The 23,840-nt window shown below is 47.6% G+C and overlaps 1 protein-coding gene across 4 annotated transcripts in view; it reads right to left on the reverse strand.

Annotated features, from left to right (window-relative positions):
• Nucleotides 1-214: 214 nt before the first annotated feature.
• Nucleotides 215-23,840, reverse strand: part of WDR25 (WD repeat domain 25) — an 825,376-nt gene continuing 801,750 nt past the window's right edge. For all 4 annotated transcript variants that reach the window (XM_069637777.1, XM_069637775.1, XM_069637776.1 and 1 more), the window contains one exon: nt 215-708. In XM_069637777.1, coding sequence (XP_069493878.1) covers nt 487-708 — 222 coding nt within the window. In that variant the 3' untranslated portion in view covers nt 215-486. The remainder of the gene's footprint in view (nt 709-23,840) is intronic.

The raw sequence follows: 23,840 nt of genomic DNA on the forward strand, positions 1-23,840 counted from the left end.
GCTTCACCAATAGGGTTCTCCAAAAACATGATAATTGTTGTGGGGCTTTTTCTTGTGAGAAAAATTAAGAATTCAGGGCTGGATACAGTTGGAGCACCCTGTCAAGAGCTGGCAATAGGGACAGCCAGCCAAGGGCTTCCTGTTTCAGCAAAGAAAGGCACAAAAGCTTCAGAATTTTCAGGTATTTACTGAGACAAGAAGGCTGTACCGAGAATAACGAAAGAAAAATAAACTCATTTATTTGATCATGCAGTGTCGCCCTTTTGGGAAACATTTAATGGAACGGGAGCTTTGAATCTCGGTCATGGCATATTGAGTACAACAAGACAAACATATAGAGGACCTATTATAAAATCAGTTTACAGTAGGCAGCTCACACCCCTTCTGAATGGAATCTCCAGGTATAGTGGTCCTCCAGTCCGACTGGTCAATTCTTTTTAGAAATTATGCAAATAAACAAATTGTCAGAAAAGCAGGGTGTGCTTGTCACTGCCAGACTTTGATATTTCCCTCCCAGTCACAAGTTGCAAGAAGTGATGGAATTACACGATGGAAAGAGAGATTCACGCATGCCTCGGTGTGACCAGGCAAAGTACGGATAACTCTGGCAGTGTGATAGTTATAGAACACGATTTTCCCCTCAGAACTCCCAGTCGCTAGCATGGCTCCGTCTGGAGAAAATTCACAGCCAACGGCGAAACCTTCCACCTACATGTGCAAGAAACAGAAACGAGAGAAGCGTTATTATTCTCCAATTCATCACTCTTCCCCTTCCTTCTGCTGTACATGGAATTAAAATGGGATTCAAATCACATGTACGCTGTACATTCATTTTACTTATTGAGCCTGTAATTTGCTCTTGTGTTGTGTTAATGGGATAGCATGATTTGTTATTTTTTCTTTTTAGCATGTACCCATTTTCCATATGCACTAAATGTGCATAGTAGATGGTAATATAAGAATTCAAACCAGGACACACTGGCAAGGTTAAACAAAAATTCGACTGTAAAAAAAAAGTAAACATCGAAGAGTACAAAATGCTGAGGGCCTTATGGCGAGTGTGGCGTATTGCCTTGGAAATACTGCCAAATTAGATTACTGTTACTGCAAGCATCAACTGTGTGATAGCGGGAAGGAACTGCATGATTTAGACCAAGCTATTCCCCATATTGCAGTCCCATTGGGTTCCATTAGGGTCATGTGGTAATACCGCTTGGGGAATACAAGCTCCGTTAACACATTCGCATGGAGGTAATTATCTCCACACAAAAGCAGACCATTTGGCAATGAAACCTATAACCGTGCAGAGCATATAGTATTCAGATTGGGAAATACTGCATGCTTTACTGTTAAATTCTCTATTGCCTTTTTTATTTTTGCTACTTTATTGCCAAAATATTTTGCCTGAAAAAACGAATTGCAAAATAAGGGTGGTTGGGGGTAATAGCATATAAGGGGCAGGAGGGGGAATAGGGAATAAATAATAGGGGAAGGAGGGTTTGGAGGTACCCCGCCCCAAAAACTTTTAAAAAAGTAGAGGATTTTTTTCAGGCAAAGAAATCTGTCGATAAAAAAGGCAGCAAATGAAAAACTGGAGATGAATGAACATAGAACCTTCATAACGAGGCCCTTAGTCTAGTCTTAAAGACCATCATTAATCTTTTTGGTACGGAAACAATTATCATCAACCTATACATTTTAGCCAATAACAATGAACACTTCTGTACCTTAAGTTTCAATTCAATTCATTTAATTTCATGAAATGGATAGGATCATCTATGTTAGAGCACTAGAAAATCCCAGCACCATTTTTGAAAATGACAATTTCAACTGCTGTTCTCTTGGCGTTTACCAATCAGTGCATATACTGAGCGGGCCAGTAACGCCCTGCAGCGGACCCTAAAGCAGGCCCAAGCAAAGGGAGGAGGGCCTCCGCAAGGGCAGTGTGAAATGTCCATCCCTCTCACCCTCCAAATGCGGGGGTTATCGCTATTAGCATAAAAAAGTAAAGGTTGCTGTGATATCAGGCCCCTCTCTCCTAATGAACCCTTTACCTGCCTCAATCCCAGCCACCAATCTTCCCCCTCATCTCAGCAAGCTAATATGTTGTCAGTTTTATCCAGTTGTTCACATGCTCTACCTTTGCATACCCAGCTCTGCTGCCAGCATCACCCACATAGAGCAACCAAAATAGTTCGGAGTTCTTGCCAGTGCCTGATAGAACCTTCTCATGTGAGTCTGTATCCCATTTCAAATTGTCGAGTACTTGCCAGAACCGATCCACCTCGTTCCATTTTATTTTTTTTTACCAATCAGAACCTTTTATGCTTGCCATAATAGGCCTGCACCGGCTACTGACCTCTGGATTTCCTGGAGATGTTCAATTGTTGCCTAGCTCAACCCTCCACTAAATCTGGATCACCTATATCATATACATTTAGACTCTCGTCTTTAGGGTGAGAACTGGGCAGTCCTTGTGGTGACTACCAGCAGGGAATGATCTGAAATTCCTCCTGGGTAAATAAGGCTCTCCCCTTGACCCACTAAATGTCTGCCCAAGGGGCGGAATCAATCTATCTTGGACAAAGAGTGGTGTGTTGCAGAATTAAAGGTGGAGCTATCCAGGTCAGGATGTGTTTCGCAATTTCTCAATTGGCATCAGTGAGCCGTCCATTCATAACATTTTGCCAGGTTGGTCAAGACACTAGTAAGATTACCTGTGCCGAGAAATATTGATCACGTCATTAAGGTCACCTCTTACTGCTGTCAACCCTTGCTCAGCTTGAATCAGCACTTTGCTTTCTTAGGATATCAACTCTGGTGTGACTGGGGTGTATGTAAACCCTTACTGGAGTGATCCGCTCAATTTCCATTCTTCCATTACACATACATATCTTGCCCCCCTCATCTAACTCTTAACAGGGGACCGAATTCTTGATCAAAATAGCAACCCCTCATGATTCCCTCTTGAAACCCCTGATGGAGTACTGGGCTCTTCCCAAGAAGGAAGAGTCTGTGTCAATCAAACAATCTACACTACAACTAGTCTTTCAGAGGCTAGTGATGGGTCTCTACTCAATGACATCACTTGGCCTTTGGAGATGATCTAGTCATAGGAGGATTCATCCTGCTCACTTCAGAGAGTTCACTGTCACTCAGTCTATTCTCCATGACCGAGAACCTATTGCTTCCACTTTTCATATGGCCTAGCCTATTTTCAAATGTCTGTCAGCTGCGACCTTCAGGGCAATCTGCCATCTTCTTAGTTCAAAACACATCTGATGCGATCCTTCTGGCCAATCTAGAAGTACAATGCCTGCCATTGTCTCGCTTATGGTTGCCAAAGGTCCAACTTGTTCTACTTACCAGAGCCAAGGCCCACCTAAAAGAGCTAGTATCTTTGTCACTGTGCCAGCAGCCCTAAAGGCCGAGGCCTCATAGTGATTTTTCATTTTAACACTATCTTGTGTTTTCACTAGCCATTCATGTAAAGCAATCAAAGTGCAGGATTTTGATTTTACAACCTACAGAGCTTGGCGGACACTTTGGAGATAAGGGTAAGTTGAAAAAGACTTTAACGAGGGGGAGGGGAAGTAGGTAAACAGAGAGGAGGTTAGCAGTAAACGGCATGAGTAGGACAGAGAAAATCAGAGAGAGGAAAAATAATCTCGAAACATCAGCTGGAGCTTGGAAGGAAACATCGGAAGGAACAGAACAGGAGATAGTAGGTAGGAAGGGGTGTCAGGAGGAGAAAGTCCAGAAGCAGGCCAGCCAATCCCTGAAAGGGGTGGCTTTCAGAGGGGGGGGGGGGGTGGTATGAGAGTTATTGGAAAATCAAGGTGGTGGAAGATTAGGGTCAGTTGGAGGCAATGGGGGAGAGAAGGGCTAGGAGACAGTCCCCTAGGCACGGGAGTGTGGTGCCCCGTCATGCAGGAGAATGAGGTCATGACGTTGGGGAAGAGCGCCAGGGATCTTGAGACAGCAAGCTCATGAGAACACATCCACAAAGAGCTCCTCAGAGTGCCTGTCACTTTTATGGGGTTTAATTCCCTACTGATTGATCTCGACTTATGGTTGGGACCCAGTCCAAAGTTAACACACACAGTGGGCCAAGACCCCAAAAGAAAGGACTCCCAGAACAAAGGGCAAGAAGCAGACCAGAGCAGGTGAACCCAGAATACAAGAAATAATTGTGCGGGACACTTAAAAACCCCAGGACTGCAAGTAACTATACTGTACACTGTTCCTTTGTGCTGGTGAGGGAATCAAGACAAACTTGCCATTTGATCATTCATAACCAAGGAGGAGCCATACCTTTATTTTCACTGAAGATTTGTGTAGCATTATTTTTTATTGCCCCAACCTTGTAACTAACCCTAATGACCCTTTGTTGAACTACAATTTCCTATATCAGCCTTGGGTTGACCCTCCGTCACTTTGTGACAGAACTTAAAGTAAGTTCTTAGGCAAATACGTATATATGCCTAAACTATACAAAGGTATTACTCCCATAAACAGAGGGGTTAGTTGACATTTGAGGAAAAAACGTGACTGGAAACCGCTGTGAGGGTTAACAGGCGCAAGTCCAGATACATTCTGACTTCAGGTTTTCCTCTATGCGCAAAACCTATTACTTTGAGAAAGTCATATTTAGCTGTCACTTGCAGGAATCATGAGCATTATCAAGAAGTATACGAATATGAGCTGAATTTGAACTTCTAATAAACAAAATCAAAACCAGTCATATTTTAAATGAGAGCAGAGGAAGACTGAATTAATAGTGGTGGTCAACTGAGACCAGAGCCTGAACCTTTAGAACCCATTTATTCTGTTTCTTAATGATGAGGAAAGACCCTTTGAGCGAACCCAGGTTCGTGTACTGTGGTCATTGTTTATTGGTGCTAAAGACTGGTCTAAACTCCAGCCTGGGCTCCCATTTGTATAATGGCATCACTCTCATTGGAGATCGCATATGTGACAAGATAGCCGGGTGGGAGGCACAAAGAGGCTTGCACAAGGGTATGGTTTTCACAAACTACATTTTACCTCTCACAAAAATAAAGAAGTATTAAGATGCTTCTCCGGTCACAGATCATAATCAAAAGGAAAACACATTTTACAAAGTTCCAGGAGGTGGGCTTGTCCGCTTGATTCAAATGTCCAATTGATGACCCTTGTCTGGCCCTGGTCTGCAGGTTTTTGGTGTTACTGAACTGAACTTGAGGTATCATCCTTCTACTCACCACTGACAACCTCCCTGCTCCAAGTCTAAGGTCCCTTGTAACAACCCCTTCCTGATAACCGCTGGCAAGCCCTGGGAGAAATGGCACAGTCTTGTGCCTCCTTCCGCGTTCTATAGTTTCTTCCCTGTATGACCTGATCTGCTGGCGCCACCCTGCTCACTCTCTCTAGCAGGGGTACCTATTTTTCTCCCACATCAGGTATAGCCAATGTATCTCCTTCACTAGCTTTTTGCTCTTATCTTTCACATATGGAAATGACTTGCATTCTCCCTCCTTGCCACCTTTGCTCAGGATGATTTCTCCATCAACTTCCCATTTCTTCTCTCTCTGCAGAGCGCATCAATTCTTTCTCCAGCATCCGAAACACTTTCCCTCCAACCTCCAATTCTCTCCTCCTGCTCTCTTAAAAGTTATTGTCTCTTCCCTTATCACTCTCCACCAAATACTTGCTCTTACTCCTACACAAACTCTTCACACCACCTGCTTTTTTATATTACAGTTTATTCCTGCGTTGGGTGGTGATTAGGAGAAGGAAAACATGTACATTAGAGTTTGTGCTGTTCTGTGAATGGGCCATGTGTTGGCGATCATGTGGGTTAGCAGTAGGCTGGCCTGAGGTTACAGTAAGGCATGCCGTTATCATGAATTTCACAAGGACCATGGACAGGTGAGAGGTCTCCTTTCCTCCCTCTAAAAACCCTGATGCCATTGATTGCTATAAACTGGGTCCCCTGTTCTGTGAGTGTGTGGAACCAGAGTTAGGAAACCCCTGGGTAAGAATGGGTAACTGTTTGTAACATGTGTACAATCTTTGTCACAAGTATTTTGCAACGTTATATCACCTAAGATTTTAGCAGGGGACAAGAATCAGCACATACTGGTCAATTCGTCATTTTTGAGGCACAACTTTGTGTCCATGGCAAACCTGTGGGTTGCGCGCTTACGAATTATAATGAACAATGTTCCTAACAAGAAAATCCCTTCTTTGCTTCTCTGTGACTGAGATGTTGCAAGGATGTTCCATTAAAGAGAAAGGCTTAATTTCCTGAGTTGTGTGTTTGGGGCAGGCAATGGAGCTGCAATGGCTCTCTAGGAGTGTTAACCTTATGAGAAGGAGTATCTTTGAGGGGTTTAGGTGTGAGCCTCTCCTTACAGTATTCAGTAATGTTGGGGGAGGTGGAGTACTCTTGTGACTGCACAGTGAGGGTGGACTTGAGATCCCTCAATATCTCCTCTGTGCCCAGCATCCAGCAGTTCAGGGTGGCACTTATCCCGTGGATCCCAAAGCTGCTGGTCCTCAAGGTTAGGTAGGGGACTGGCTCACAGAGAACACCCCTTTCCAATACTAAAACCCTTCTTGCAGAAGCTAGAGGACAAACTGCAGCAACTGGTTGGTACAGCAGGAAAACGAGTACTGACAACAAAGCAGGACAGTTTGGGAGGGTGGCATTGGCTTGCCAATCATAAAACGTAAATGCGCAAAACATTCCCAGAAGTCAATAACGGGTAGTATATTTCTCAGACTCCAATATAAGCCTTGAAAAATAAATGTTATGCAGGCGGCCATCTCCCAGCAGCCACCCTGACACCCAGAAAAATATGGAAAACTGTTGAACTTAGAATGGGCTTCAAATGAAAAATAACACCTCAACCACCTCTATGATTAAGGAAAAGACACTGTCACTAAGCCAACTAGGATCAACAACAGGCAGACATGGATAGGTATAGTTAAAGTACAGTTCATTATGGATAGTTACATGATTTGGACAAATAGGTAGTGATATGCCTTGAGTTCAATTTAAACGGGTCAATAATAACAAGATGACTTTTCCTTGAACTCAATCTAACAAGGTCCATAGTCAACAACAGAATGGCTTCTCCTTTGGTTCAACAATTTTCAGTTTTACAAATCTAAATCAGGGCTCCATCCTGTAGAGAGAAATCATCACATAGATCCTCAGAATCCAGGGCTTTTTAAGTATCCCAACACTTCAATTTTGGCCCTGATTAGGCTGTGTCTGTTTGCTTTGCATTTTCGATACAGAAGGAAGTTCCTTACAGGGATCACCATGGCTGTGTGCACCTAAACATTGGATCTCAAAAGGAGCTGAATCTAGTGTTTGAGCTCAGTAAGGGCAGGCAAACCCGTAGTGCCTCCACTAGGGGATTTATAAGCTAACCTTCTCTACTTCATCTTGCTTGTCCTTGCCCGGTCTCATTGTCCTGCCTGCAAAACCCCAAGCTCGTCTTCCTTCGTCATGGTTCACAACAGAGTTATTCCTTTCTTTCTCCTCTTCTTTCCTCCTCTCTAATCTCTTATCTCTGCTCCTGAACCTTCTTGGCTTCAGCCTTACCCTTTACTGAAATAACTGTCCCAAACTCTGCCTTAATATTCTCTTTCATCTCATCATTGGGTTTTCTTACCCCTTCTCTTTTCATTCAGTCTAGGATTTTCCTATCAAACCTACCTGGAGGAGTTCTCAACTCTTTTCCCCTCTTCCACCAACCATTCATTTCACTTTCCCTTGTACTTCACTCCTCTCATTTTCTCCAATCTCCTCTCTGATTTTATTTCTGCCTCCTTCCATGTAGCTCCTTTTAGCTACTTTCTAAAGGTTCCCACCACCTCTATCCGGACAACCGCTTCTGCTTTACTCACTGATGGCTTCACTGTTTCCCTTTGCACACTTCTTTCCAACCTTTTTTGGATTCTCCCTCCCCTACCTCAACACTACTGTCTACTCTGATGTCCTTCCCCTGAGGGGTCAGAAATGTAAGGCAGATCAGGTTGTGAAGTTTTCTCAACAAGCACCATTTATTACAATATAAGGTTGGATGAACGCCTTACTATCCCTAGACAGAGTAGGATTTCCCTGCGTAAAATAAACTAAAGGTAATACTCTGAGAAAAGATATTTGTCCCTCACACTTAAACTCTACAACAAACAAACAAGGACATACATAGCCGTTCAAAACAATGATGATAAAAAAATGTTTCTTCAGAACCTGGACAAACTCCCCTTCCCCAGGTGTTAAACGTGATTCTGCTTCAACAGTTCAAGAATAGAACACAAGGAAATCCTGGTTTGCAAAAAGTTCCAATATACTCTATGTAACTTCAACTTCTCAATAGAAAGTTCCAACACACATGTTATAAAATGATTCTTCTTCTTGGAACAGGTTCTTAGTTCCTCAAAAGCAACAATGTTTATATTGTTCAGGACGATTTGCCACTGCAATAACTCCAGGAAATATAACTCCTTAACTGTATGTTGTGGTGGCACTGGAGGGGGGTGACCAAGCTATCCATTAATTCGTCCACCCCACACTTCAAGGCAGGAAAAAACCACGGCTCTGGATTTTACAGGATAGAGTTAGTAAAAATGCACAGGTTCCAAAGTGGGACTACTTACCTTTAATATACAACAACCATGGGTGAGGGCAATAAATGTGTACTTCTCTTAAAGTGAACCGTGTTTATAAACATTACATATCTTCAGCACAGTCTTGGAGGAGGTGATGCCACAAGTGCCCCCCCCCCATTAGCTGCTGCCCATCTCAACCGTCTCTCTCCACGACTCTACACGGATTCCGACCAGAGACACAACTAGATCCAATGAGGGCAAGGGGACGTCTGACACACTGCATGCCATGCGATGACAACACCGCGCACGCTCCCGGTAATCCACACAGCTGAAGGCTGTGCAAGTGCAAGTCATACAACGGTACAATGCAAGCCTTGTGCGAGGTCAAAGGCAGAGTAGTCACACCCATCTGCGGACTGGTATTCAATATACATTGACCATGACAAAGAAGCAATAGGAGACCCCCTGAAAAGTGATCTGCCCATATCCTCTGAACTCCCAGTGCATTCTCACCCTCATATGCCTATTTATAATTAGTGTTCTTGTGAAATTGTATCTTACATATATTTGAAATGCACTGTATATTTACCATTCCAAGATAGCTTCTTTCCAGAGAGCTTCCTTAGAGACAGTCATCCAAGATGGCTGCCTCCATGGTAGCCTTCACTCAAAATTAAAGAGTTCAAAGATGGGCAGGAATGGGTGGGATTAGCCATAAGGATTACATTTGCTAGGGGCAGGGAATGGGTGGGATTACAACTGTGTATCCCTACTCAAATGTCATCCCCATTGGAAAAGAGTTAGACGTTCATTCAAAGCCCATAGTTGAAGCGCTTATGTTAATGACAATAGTTTCGGCTTTTAGGGTAGAAGGAACAAGTTACTTACCTGTAACTGTTGTTCTCCAGCATGGGTCTGGCATGGATTGACATGCTCATGAATATTCCCCGTCATCAGGCCGGGAATCCTCGGTACAGAAAAAAATCACTATCAGTTTTGTTTCTGATCTGTCTTTCCTAGTAGTAACCAATCACTGATCTCTGGGTCATATTGCCCACAGCCAATGACTGCCCTCTCCCTAAGCCCCGCCTCCAGCAGCCATCCTCAGATTTGGTAGCACGTAAAATGGCAGTATGACCAAATGAAGAGCCACAGAGGGGTAGGCTTGAGGGTTCGCATGTGAATCCATGCCAGACCCATGCTGGAGAACAACAGTTACAGGTAAGTAACTTGTTCCATCTCCAGCATGGGGTCTGGCATGGATTCACATGCTCATGAATATAAGATTACATAGCAGTACACACATACACAACCACGGGAGGTGGCAAAAGGCTCAACATTAAGCAACTCTTACCTCCTCACCAGGCCCTTCAGGCGAACAGGTTGCGCAGCACTGCTTGGCCGACCCTGGACTCCTCCTTGGAATCCCGATGGACGCAGTAAAATTTCGTGAAGGTGTGCGTCGACCTCCACGTAGCAGCCCTGCAGATGTCCAGCAGGGGCACACCAGACAAGAATGCTGTGGTAGCAGCGATCGCTCTGGTCTAATGGGCTCTCGGACGGCCGGGCAGCGGTCGGTTTGCCAACCGGTGACAATGCATGATACAGCCGGAGAGCCATCTGGAAATGGAAGCCTTCGAGAGAGCCTTCGCTTGATTCACAGGTCCAAAGTTCACAAAAAGCTGTGAAGTCTTCCGAAAACTCTTCGTGCGGTCCATGTAGAACTTCAGCGCTCTAGCTGCATCCAGCGAGTGCAAAGTCCTCTCTGCCGGCGACGAAGGCGACGGGAAGAAAACTGGTAACACCAAGGGCTCGTTGAGGTGGAAGTCCGACGGCACCTTGGGCATGAAGGAGGGATGCGTCCTGAGCACCACCCTCGTGTTGTGAAAAGTCAAGTATGGAGGCTTGCAAGATAGGGCCTGAATCTCTCCCACGCGCTGTGCGGAGGTGATGGCCACAAGAAAAGCTGTTTTCCACGATAGGAACTTCAACAGTGCCGTATGCATAGGCTCGAAGGGGGCCCCCATGAGCCTAGTCAGCACCACGTTGAGCTCCCACGCCAGGGCTGGGGCCCTCACCGGCAGGAACGAGCGGAATAGTCCCTTCATAAATTCCTTCACCAGGCGATGAGACCACAAGGACACCAGTCTTGTTGTCCTGGTGTATCTGGAGGTGGCAGCCAGATGTATCTTGATGGAGGCGTGAGCTAGTCCAGTCTTGGCCAACGACAGTAGGTACGGCAGTACTTGAGGGGCCGTAATCCATAGAAGGTTAATCTTCTGTGCCCGGCACCAGACAGAGATCCTCTTCCATTTGTGTCCGTAACACTTGAGAGTTGAGGACGCCCTGGCCTTTGCAAGAACCTCTCTGCAGTCGGCCGGTATATTGTATCCTCCAAACTCTAGTGCTGCAGGAGCCAGGCCTGCAAGTTCAGCGACTTCTGGTCGTGATGAAGAATGGCACCTCCTTCTCTGGAGAGAAGATCCACGTCCACAGGCAGTTTGACTGGTGGGGACGCCGATAAGTCCAGACTGTCCGGGAACCAGATCTGTCTCGGCCACACCGGTGCGACGAGGATCATCCTGCACCAGGACCTCTTGAGCTGGTTCACGAGCCGGAGTAGCAGTGGCAACGGCAGGAAAGCATAAAGGAACAGGTTGTCCCAGGGGAACGAGAACGCATCGCCCATGCTTCTCGGTTGGGGGAACCTGCTGGCGAACCTCTGGCACTTGGAGTTCGTCGCTGCCGCGAAGAGATCGACCTGGGGTCTGCCCCACAGCCTGAAGAGTCAATCTATTTGATCCTGGCGTAGCTCCCACTCGTTGCACGAGCGCAGCTCCCTGCTGAGTGAGTCGGCGATGGTGTTCTTTATCCCTGCCAGATGAAAAGGTACCAGAAACATCCCCTGGTCGACGGCCCAGTGCCACAGATCCTGGGCTTCCTTGGACAGGGCTGGGGATCTGGTTCCACCCTGCTTCCTGATGTAGAACATCGTGGTGGTGTTGTCGGTGAAGATCCTCACCACCTTGCCCTTGAGGGACAGAAGAAAGGACCAGAGGGCCCAAAATACTGCGCAGAGCTCCAGAATGTTGATATGAAGCTGTTTTTCCTCTGGGAGCCAAAGGCCTCTCGCGTGGAGATCTCTGGTATGCGCTCCCCACCCTTCCAGGGAGGCATCCGTCGTCACCGTTACCTGGTGAGCTGGGGTCTGAAAGTCCGCGCCCGCTGTCAGATGAGTGTGGGTGCCCCACCACCGGATCGCTCGTCGGAAGGTCTCGTTGAGCTGTATCCTGTCCTCGAAGCTGCCTTTCGCCTGGATCCAGCGTGCGTCGAGGAACTCTTGCAGTGGACGCATTCAAAGTCTGCACAGGCGTACCAGATAGATGCAGGAGGACATCATCCCGAGAAGGGATTTGATGGATCTTACCCTGGCTACGTCCGTGGCTAGCAGGCGTTGCACCTTGCCCAGGATGGCTTTCGTCCTTTCGTCGGACGGCAAGGCCAGCCGTGCCACTGTGTCGAGCTTGGCTCCCAGAAACAGGGCGACCTGCGAAGGGACCAGGTGGGATTTGGGGAAGTTGATGGAGAACCCCAGGTCCGTGAGTAGCTGGACGGTCTTCGCTGTGTGTTCCACAGCGAGCTCCCTCGTCCTTGCTCGGATGAGCCAGTCGTCCAGGTAGGGATAGACGTGGATCCCTTGTAGGCGTAACCGCGCCGCCACCGGTGCTAGGCACTTGGTGAATACCCTGGGTGCCGACTTTAATCGGAACGGGAGGGCCATGAACTGGTAGTGCCGTCCTTGGACCACGAACCTGAGGAACTTCCGGTGTCCTTTTAGAATGGGGATGTGGAAGTAGGCATCCTCCAAGTCCAACGACGACAGGAAATCGTCTTCCTCCAGCTGTCCCAGCACGTGCTGGAGGGTGACCATCCGGAACTTCTGAGCCTTGATGTACTTGTTCAGTCGCCGCAGGTCCAGGATGGGACGCCAACCTCCTGTCTTCTTCTTTACGAGAAAGTATCTTGAGTAGACCCCAGAGCCCCGAAGTCTCTTTGGGACGAGCTCAATGGCACCTTTCTTGAGCATCACCCTTACCTCCAGCAGCAGCTGGGGTACGGGGTTTTCTTTCCTGGCCACGGGTGGCATGCAAGGGCACTTCTTTGGAAACTCAAGGGTGTGCCACTGAGCCAGGGATTTCAGTACCCAACGGTCGGTGGAGATGGGCTCCCACACGCTGATGAACTTCGCCAGCTGGCCTCCCACCGGGGTGCTTCGGTCGGGGCCCGACGCCACGGTCGGTTCAGTCCTGTTTCAAGGCCGCCTTGCCGCCTTGACCTCCCTGGCGAAGGCGGGAACCTCCAGACTTGCCCTGTCCTCTTTAGGCCTCCTGCGACGAGGAACGGGCCGCTTGACGGTAGGTAGAGAAGCCGCTGCCGGAACCTTTGGAGGCCCCTTGCTTGCCTCCGGTGTTCCGAAAGGACGGTCGTCGTTGCTGGAGAACTCCCAGGGCCCGGGCTGTCTCCGTGTCCGTTTTGATGGCTTGCAGGGACTCATCGACTGTCTTCCCAAACAGGTTGTTCCCGTCGAAGGGCATGTCCAACACTTTGGCTTGTACATCCTGGCGGAAATCTGTTGCCTTAAGCCATCTGCACCGTCGGAGACAAACACCGTTGCCCAACTGGCAGAAACCGGTGTCAGCGTTGTCCGTCGCCACCGTTATGGCGTGGTCTGACGCCACCTCGCCTTCTTGCAAGATTTTCAGTGCTTCTGCCCTCTTGTCGCCCGGCAGGAAGTCCAACAAGGGAGCGATTTTATACCAAAGTTCCCCGTCGTAACGGGCAACGATAGCCAGGGCTTTGGCCACCGCCGACCTGATGACTCGTCGTCCCATCGCGTCGAGCTTCTTTCCCTCGCCGTCCAGCGGTGAAGTCGATGTCGATGCCGATGCCCCCCCGCCTTCTTCCTGGCTGCCGCCGAAACGACTGAATCCAGGGTCGGCTGTGCTCTAAGGCATAGAGGGGCCGAGTTGGGGACCCGGTACTTCTTTTCGTATCGGTCCCTTTTTGCCGACGTCGTGGACGGGTTCCTGAGGAGGGAGAGCCCCTCGTCCCAGATGTCATCCAGTAGAGGTACCGCGAGGACCGTCTTCCTCTTGGTCTCTCGACGTTGATAGAGGAACCCCTCCTTTTCTTCGGGGCAGAGCTGGAAAAGCTCGGATGCCGTGGAGATCATCGCATGGAAGGATCCAATCTCATTGGGCGGGGAAGCCCGGGGAGGGGGGGACGATGGGAGGTCCACCCCGCCGTCGCCTCCCTCATCGTCCGTACCCGTCATGGCCGTGTCCGTGCCCCTGTCATCCCTGCGGACCGTGGAGGTGGGTTGAGCAGGCCTCGAGGGCTGGAAAGGTGTAGGAGGATGTGTTCTTCTCCTCTTGGGTGGTGGACTTCCCGAAGGGCCTGCCCCTGGCTCTTCTGTCGGGCCTGGCTCCGGCTCCTCCGTCGGGGGTAAAGGCAATCTAGTCCTTATTTCAGAGCATAAGGATTGAATTGCCATCAAAATGGCCACTGAGTTGTCCTGCGGCACTGGCTGCGACGGGCGCGATGGTTGGTCTGGGGTCCCGTCGGCGCAGCCGTCGCTTCCGTCGTCCCCCTCGTCGGTATGCCTCTCGACGGGCTGGTCCTCCTCCATGCCCGCGTCGTGGCTCTCAGGGACTTCGACAAGTTCCTCCTCGGAGGTTGTGTCTGAATCCACGACGGCCATTGGCCCCCCCTCTTCTCCGCCGGGGGCTTCGTGGGAGTTCTTTCTATGGGCTTGAAAGATGCCTCCCTCCGAGGTGGCAGGGACACTCTGGGCCCTGAGGCTGCTAGCACAGGTGTAACCTCCGCAGGCTGCGCCAGGGTTGCCGCAACCTCCTCGATAGAGGCCTTGGCTGGGTAAATCAAGGCCTTAGTCACTGACTGCGTGCTTGTGGCCTTCACCTTGGGGGAGGGCTCCCCGCCTCGCTCCCCATCAGCCAAAATCTTCGAGATCGACCAGGGCCTCTCCAGAAGCTTGGCCGGGTTCTCGGATTTCCTCTTACCCGAGCCAGAGCGTTGGCTCGTGGTCGATGGCGCCGGGGAGGATACGCCCTGCCTGGCAGCCGAGGAGCCCGACCGTTCGGCGCTCCCGGTGCCCGCGGACTAACGGTGCCTGGCCTTCTGTTGGGCCCCCGTCACCGGGGTGCCCTCACAGGACTTAGAAGACCGCTCGGATTTCTTCTTTTTCTTCTCACCTGACGGGCTCTTTCCCTCCAGCCAGTTGGCGAGACAAAGATGGCGGTCCCTCATGGTCCGCTCTGACATGTTCCCGCAAAACGCACAGTCCTCCTCCACGTGCGTTTTGTCCTCGTGAAGACAGTAGAGGCATAAGGAATGCTCTTCTTCCTTGAACGCGTTCTGCAGCTGGCATCCAGGGCAGGCCCTAAACAGCTTCCCGGGAGTCAAGCTCCCTTTCTCCTGGGTCATGTCCGGGGTAGGCCTCAAACTTCTGGAAACCTCCAAAAGCATTGTTCGACAAAATCTTCACCCTTGAGGGCCGTAGAAACTTCCGAAACAGGTCTCCGTTGATCGGATGTAAAGACGGTGGAGCTTGAGGCTCAATTTAACTGAAAAATGATAAATTCTCTTTGAAAAAGCGTGAAAACGCAGCAAAAGCTCGAGAGCTATAGCACGAGGGCTTCCAACACTTGAACGTGCGGTAAAAATCTGAGGATGGCTGCCGGAGACAGAGCTTAGGGAGAGGGCAGTCATTGTCTGTGGGCAGTATGACCCAGAAATCAGTGATTGGTTACTACTAGGAAAGACAGATCAGAAACTAAACCGATAATGATTTTTTTCTGTACCGAGGATTCCCGGCCTGACGACGGGGACTATTCATGAGCATGTGAATCCATTCCAGTCCCCATGCTGGAGAAGACAAGATTCACAGTGATGCTCTTTAATACTTTTCTGAAAATGATGCTCCTCTCCTTCTGGATATCTTTTCCATGAAGGGCAGCCTTTTTGCAACACTTTTTCCCCACTTCAGAAGCAACCAAAGACTGACAGGGATAGGGTCTCTTCCTACGTCTCCCCTGATTTTGACAAGGTGTGGGCGTCTCAACTTGTACCAGATGTTGAATGTAATATGGACACTTAGTTCCAGAGTTTATATACCTTGCATTAGCCCCCTTCTGCTCTGCTGTTTGCAATATTGGCTAGATTGTGTTTGCCTTATTTTCAGCTTCTCTTGGCTTGGGCAATGCGTATTGACATCAACTCTTAATAAAGTCGACCTTCACAGTTGGATGGGTTTTCCACAAAGTCCTACTTTCAAGATTGCAGTCATTAGGCTTTGGTATATTAGGTCTTTACTGCATTCCGCTAGTTAGATATTCAGAAATAACTTGAGAACCACATTCACTCTTACGCGACTGCTGCTTCTGCAGTTTTACAATGTTTTGGTATTCAAAACAAACGTGTTGATTACTTTCATTCACACGCGGGTGCTGCAACAATTGCATGCCTGCTTCCAACCTGTGAGCACTGAGAGTGCTCCGGAACCACTGACAATCTGTGCACTCACTGGTCTAGAAGTGCGCCACTGTTCCCCTTGCGTCTCACAGGACTTCTGCTGCTTTGGCTCTTTGCGACTCTGCAAATCACTTTGTTAAGTCTGCCTTTGTTCACGCCACTTCCAATTGGAGCTCCTCTTGCTCCAGAGGCCCTCTGGTGCACGCCACCCACCAAAGGCAGCCTTGGGTCTCAGAGGACCAAGCCAGCCACCCGAAACAGCCTCTGCAGGCTTCCTGCTGCATAGTCTCTGCAGAACAGGTCACAAAGGGGAAAGCCTTCCTTCTGCACTTCAGGCCTCTGGAGTTACAGACCCTCTCAAGACCAGCAGCTGATATCTGCCATGCAGTGGTCCCGGCCTCCTCTCTTTCCTTCAGCTTCTGTCTGGTCTGCCCACTCGAGCTGCGTGCCTTCTGCTTCTTATTTCCTCTACTCTTCAACAGCAAAGCCAACTCCTTCTCTATGGCCTACACCTGAGGGGACTTTTAAGCCTCTGTGCTTCCCTCAGGTGTGGGTCATCTACATTAATGAACTGACCAATCCTACACAATGCACCCCTTTAGCCCTCTTCCTCGCCCCAGTACTTGGGTATTTTGGGACTTGAAGTCCCTAATAGAAAAATCAGGTTTTCTTATTTCGCTTGTTCTACTATCAAATCCTAATTTGTTCCTTAGAACATTATTTGAAGGAACTTCATAGAATTAGTCATTTGTCTGATTTGTGAAGGGAAAGGCAATTATTTAATGTTGGTGTTATTCCCAAATTTTCTTTCACTGCACTTGTGGGTTTTAGGGAATTTCTTAGTTTTTTAACTCTCGAATTCTAGAAGGATTTTGATTTCTCCGAAGGCCTAGGCATGTTTGATTAATTTCACCCGTTTATATGTATCTTTTGTGGAATAGCCAGATGATTATTACAATAAGCCATTACATACTTTGAAATTGCAGAGCCATACTCCCTAGAAGAAGACAAATACGGTGTCTCATCCCACTAATTCCTCTCAATCCCCTGGGACTTTTCTTCTCCCAGGTGCTCCTCCCGCAGTGCACCACCCCCAGACTGAGGATCAGGAAGCGCCTGCTTTTCCCTGGCCACCTGGGAGGAGACTTTAGGCAAGGGTTTAGTGAGGGATCTGTAGGAGTCATCACAATACCCTCTACTCCTTCCTATCCCTTTCTTGATCCAACTTTCTCTTGCCTTCCACTCCATTTGTCCAACTTTCCTTCCATGTCCTTTCTCAGATCAGTTAGGAACAAAAGCAGATGAGACACAGGCTACCCCTCCCTTTGACACTGGTAGGTATTGGTAGTGGACATAGAGACGTATTGATTAATCTGTCTTTCAGGAAATTATCTCAAACTGGTAAAAACAAAAATGTATTCATCATATAGTACAATTTAAAACAGGTGGAACAAAATCTAAACGATTTTGATGTATTCCACTCGTATAAACCCTTTAAGGTTGACCACACATCAGTTTAGTGAGGTTAGTACAAGTGAATTAGTGTGTTGTATTATTTCAATAAACTCATAAGTCGACACAACATTACAGATATTGCATGCATATTCTATCTCCCATGCTTTCCTCAGGACTTGTAAGATTGAAAACACTCTTTGGGTCCGTCGATGAATTCAAGTCAGGGACCACATTGGTTGTATCTCTATTAAAAACAAATAAAATAAAAATGATATTGGAATCTAATGTACCCGACTGCACCCAAAAGTATGGAACCTGATATCTGGGGTGCACCACGTACCTGCTGGTGGCTTTGGGTGTCTTGGGCAATTTGCTTGTTAAGACTGTCTTGCGCACAGTACTAGCCCTTGATTATAGGCTGGTCAGTGTTGTGTAGGGGGACAAAAGAATACAAAAGCGCCTCATTATTGTGCCGTTATTTTACAACTAATGTAAGGTTCATAAAGAAATCTGCATATCTCTAACTGCCGTAGGTGTGTTACCCGGTGGTATACCGACATCTGTTTCTGCATGCAAGCGGTGGACACTTCTGTGAGGTAGAAATTTGGCCTATCAGGATGTAGATTAGCGTCTCACAGAGTTGTGGCTTTTAAAATGCAGCATGTTACTTAAATATGTGATAGCGCCCAGAGTGTGTTTTCGTGTAAATGGATCAATGGGAGCATTTACTTATTCACTTCTTTTAACCCTGTGTGTGTCCATGCTTAAATACACATCAGCTAGTGCTGCGTTTTGTTTGAAACGCTGTGTCGGCACTATTCTTAAGTTGTATATGGGTATTGGTCGGCAACAGGGACTGCGAGTCTCGTAGTATGTGTATGAGTACTCTATGGCTGGTCGAGGTCTCTAACAGACCCGCCACTGCTTATCTGATCAATCCATGTTTTTATATGCTGCATATATATTCAGCGGGAACTTACTTGGTTGTTTGTGAGAAGCACTTGTCTTGGGGCTTGTCGTGTGTTCGGCTCCTGTTATAAGCTGGTGCCATGCTGCTTAGCAACGAGAGCGGCAAATCGCTGATGTGGCTCTGTGTGGTGCAGAAGCGAGTGCGTATCAGTTGTATGTTAAATTATGCCACGTGGGCCTGAATTAGGTCTCTATCGATACGTACAAGCTATACTTACAAACTCATAGTGCCTAGTTTAAGGGTGTATCTGTCTATACATGGTACAGAGGTTGATCATAGTTCTCATACGGCTGGGTTAGCCAACTTTTAAGATCCTTCACAACATCCTCCCTCCAACTGATGATGTATCTCTCTTGCCAACTCCTAATGCCCACAACGAAGCTAAGGCCTTTGGCGGCTTATAATGGGCTTTAACTCCTTCCCCTGGGCCATGCTTACTGGAAGTGGTTGCATTTGTGAGCAATAGTTGATTTGGGGTCAGGATTTATACAAGGCATCTTTGTTCTTGGCACACCTGGCAGCAATGCGGGCTGGCAGGGTTTTCAGAATTAAGCTCTCATAAAGCTGATCCACAATCTTGGATGTCCCTCACACAGCATTTTGCTGCTAGGCTGGTTTGGCATCTAACTGCATTATATACTGTCAAGCTGAAAAGAGTCTTTCTTCTGATGAAGGTAGTTTCACCTGGTTTCTCTGTCTACCGGGCAGATTAAAAGATGAAGTCATAGCAAAATAGTTATCAAAGCAGCAATAGGGAGAGGTGCAGAATGGGTATGTTTCCGGTGACAATCACCTGCCAAAGAGTTTGGCCATAGTGGGCTGGTCCAGAAGAGCTCCTATTGACCAAATCTCGGCTGAGCATCATGCTGCGAGTGGTGGTAACAAGCCGTTCTGACAACCCCATAAAATACCACCAAAGAGACAGGGGACTCTGGCTTCACTCTCACATATCAATTTTACATGCTCCAGGGGTTCTACTAAGCACTTCCTTCAGGTCACGCATCATGTCGCAGGTTGTGGCAAACAGCGTGCATGATCACCACTGGCTTCTCTCAGCTCTTTCATGTCTCACAGTTTTCTCTACTCGACTTTGGTTTATTTTGAAGTTCTCATGTGGTTCCTCTCATGAAACTTGATTTCTCTCAGGATTCATAATAGGTCCATCATGGATTTTGGCATTCTTTCAGGAGTCTTAATATGCTCCTTGAGGATCTCAGCTTTCTTCCAGGATTCAAAAATGTGTCCCTTGTGAACCTGTGGCTCTCTCTTAGTGTTTAAACATGGTTGGTCACTCATGGGCCTTCACTCTCTCACATTTCACTATAGTGAAAATGGGCATCCGCCCACCCTCACTAGGGTCAGTTTCAGGAAGCCATTATTATGGTATCCTCCTGCCCCAGGTACGGTCCGTCCTCCTTTTTACCTTAGAATTGCTGGTGGATGGTTTCTGTACTTCCAGGTGCCGGAATTGCTAGTTCAAGGTACTGGTTATTTTCTTTTTCCTTGGTCACCAGGCTTGTGCTGCGTTCAGCCTTTTTCCTTCTCCAAGCTGTCACAGACTTCTTACAGAGTGCTTGTTCTTGCTCCTGCTCCCGATAGGTTAGTTCCCACTTCAGTTTGAATTGTTAACTCTGATTGGTTATTCCTTAGGGACTGCTTAACTTCCCTCAGATCATTATCAGGTTTGAGTTTGAGAATTGATTAATTACTTTATAGGTGGCATTGCCAGTTATGAACGTCTACAAAGCCTTAAAAGGTGTAACTGGCGTGTAGCACTATCCCGGAATGTCTATGCCTATGTAAATCAGCTCCACTATGATCAGCAGCAGGTCCACACTGTTTGGATATGTAATGCAGTAAGTGCGCTGGCCTTCTGGGTGTACAAGGACTCACTCATTTTACTGTGTGCAATACTAGACTTCAGTTTCAGCAGGCCAGGCAAGCACCACCATTTTGCTGACTCTTCTCCACAATAACTGTGGCTGTGGTCCACAGCTTCTTAATTCCTCATGCAAGACTTTCTGGGTATTGTAATCCTCTCGATTACAATCCTGCAATGGTTAAACTACTGTGGGATTACAGCGTTTCAGGAGATGGGGGAAGCAAGCTAGCAGGATCCCTCTTCACCCACCCTCAAAGGGGTACATTGGGTAGGGGCTGAACCAGTCCAGTCACCAGTGGCTTACTTCCCATGAATGAAAGGATATGTAGTTCAAACAATTCCGACAGCGTCCGTAAACAGATCCGGTCAAGAGGAGATGAGGGCCCCCCTCTCAGCCTGGGGTGTGCGGCCTGCCAGGGTGGAAGCCACAGCCAGTCCTACCCAAAGGGGAAGGTGGCAGTTGGGAGGAACCCACTCCCTCTCCCTTCTGATAGTGTCAGTATGCTTGTACAGAGTACCACTATCAATCGCCCCATACCGGTCTTCCACTATGTTGGTCAGCTTCCTTTTTCTCCAGGAAACTACATGTCCCAGCATGCCTGGAGTTAGAAAACATGGCACAAGCCGCTCCGAATCTTTACAGAGTGGCCTACAAACCCACACCAGCAATATCCTGAAGGAAAACATTTGTGCGACACAGTGCCACAAAGCACTTCAGAGACCATCACACATGTAGCATGCTCCAAAATGCTTAAAGGCATAGAACTCACTTGTCATGGTGCTGCAGAAGGGCTCTCTGGGCAGACTAATGACCCTGCAAGGTCCTTCCACGAATTGGGACTTAAATTGCATTGCTCACAACTGCAGGCTGCCATTGCAAAACTCTGCCAGACCAACAGACTAGAAAGGTGTGGGAGTTAGACCCCCCATTATGTCTTTTGCTGATTCTACCACCACCCAGGAGGGGGCAAAAGGGGAAGACTGGTCCAGGCAACCCGCAGTGGAGGATAGCCAAAGTGTGGGGGGTGGGGGGAGAATAAAGGAAGACATAGGAAGCAGGACGTTGTGGGTGGTTCATGTGAAGTCAAAGGAGGCAGAGGCAGACCATGAGATTAGGTGATGGTGCAGAGGAGCTTAGAGGAGGATTATGCAGGCTGTATGCAAGATTAAGTATTGGTTTGGGAGATGAAGTGGTAGTAGAGGGTAAAGGAGTGTGTGAATGAGTGGAGTTGCAGGGAGACTAGGGAGTGTATGAGAATTGTCTGGAAGAGTGAACGAGAATATGATTAAATTAAATAGGTGGGTGAAGTAGTATCAGCTTGCGAAGAGTAGTTGTGGTGTGGTGAGGGGAGAGTAGTTGAGGTGCGCAGAAGGGGATTAGTACTAGCTCAGAGAGTACTGGAGTACTGTTGATGAGGATAGGGGCGCAGCAGAGTATTAAGGTGGAAGATGGGATTGGGCGGTATACTTAAGCAAGAATATCGGAGGGAGAGAGGAGGACGAGCCAAGGTGAGAAAGAAGAGATGTTGGGTGGTAGAGAGAAGGAAGAGGAAGGGTGTGTGATGGAGAGATATAGGGAGAGGAAAGACAGTGCATGGAAGGGCAGTTTAGAGTGAGAACTGGGTGTCTGGAAGGCAGAATCCTTAAATCACACTATTAGAATCTAGATAGAGAAGGGGTTGCCTTTGGGCTGCCACACTAAGGCAGATGGCATTTAGATAGTAGGGGTTAACAATCCCTAGTACCAACCTGGGGTTTAGGGATGCCAGGGCTAGGGCAAGACTGCCCATACATATGTTTGATAGAGAAGGAGGGCCCTAAGAGCCCTTTTGTACACTTATTAAAACAAAAACCCTTTAACTATCTTTGAGAGTTGTGGTGTTCTTACGGACATCTGACCACACAAAGCAGTTGGGAATCCTGGCATGGGTGGGAAGCTGACAGGGTGGAAGGATGTTTATTGTTTTATCAGGTAAATATGACTATCTTTCACAATGATTATCTCATTGGTTGATGAGGTAAAGTGCAACAATGTTGAGTTTCAAAAGTGGAAATATAAATTCCCTTCCTTATTTTCATAATTGTGAAAGAGACTGAAATGGGAAGTACAAAGAGACCGAGTAAAAAGAAGATACAGTTAGAAACAGAAAAACATTTATTTACATAACCAGAACAGGATGGACTCATTGAAGTTGGATTGTGAAAGAAAGAAAAGACTCTTAAAGAGGCTTTATTGTTGGTACACTTAGATAACCTGATTTTTCTCACTTGATCGTGAGTTTTCAGGTTTTACAAACCTGTCTCATAGAATGGGTCCTCTGAGAGCCACAGGGCACAGCTTTGGTAAAACGGCAGGGTTTCCTCCAGCAAATTTAGATAGCTGAATGTAGATCCAAAAGGCTTTGTCTCCTCAGGAGTACAAGGGCCAATCAGCTCCAGGTGCTTGGTACTCAGGGGACTCCTCTCCCCACTATATCTGTAGTAACCTATCCGCCACTTTTTGAGGTTCCTCCTCCCACATCTGAAATCTGCCCTGGAAGGATTTGGTCCGCTCGAACCTCCCTGGATATTCGGGATGCCTGCTCTCTTTTCTCCTCCTCTCTCCATATCAATCATCTTCAACAATTATCTCTCCCTCAAACCTCCATGTTCCTCCATCAACACCTCCTTCCAAAATCCCTCTCACTCACGACTTCCCGCCAAAAACCTTCCGCCAACTATTGCTTGAACTCCCCACATTGACAGACTGAGCTGACTGTGTTGCACAGCGTTCATACTCCACCTCCTGGGTTTGCCCTTGGGTAAAGCATTTGCACCTGGGGTTGCTGATGAGGCAAGGATTTGGTAAGACCGTGACCGGCACTTGCATATGGCTTAGGGTTGGGGATTGGACCATTGGTATCAAAAGGCCTGTGCGCTATTTTAAAAAATCCACTGTGCCCCTCCCCCCACAGCACTTTGTACCCTACATTGAGCCTAAGAGGATTCTGTGTCCAGCCTACAAGTTTGGGGTCCTAGAAGCATTGGATCATTGTTTACATTTTTCCACATTGATATAAAGTGAGCATCGCCTTCTTCATAGCGGTAGTGTGCAGCATCTCTTACTGATTGCAAAGACTGCAGGCAGGAAAACAAGTATCTGTGTGGGTTCTGTGTTCCCTACTCATGCGTTTAAACTCAGAGGGAAGCTTCCCTAGATTCTTTTTAGTATCTGAACAAAAATGAAAACATTGATCTTTGACGATGCATAGCTGTGATATTTTGGCTCGGGTTCAACAGAACCTTAGACATCTATCCAGACGCGGGAAGTCAGTTAATCTCTCTGGCTAGGAGGGCCCCTAAATGGCTGAGAACAGGACTGGAGATCTGAGAAGT

This window comes from Ambystoma mexicanum, chromosome 14 (assembly GCF_040938575.1).
Source record: "Ambystoma mexicanum isolate Mex_15411 chromosome 14, UKY_AmexF1_1, whole genome shotgun sequence".
Taxonomy (NCBI): Eukaryota; Metazoa; Chordata; class Amphibia; order Caudata; family Ambystomatidae; genus Ambystoma; species Ambystoma mexicanum.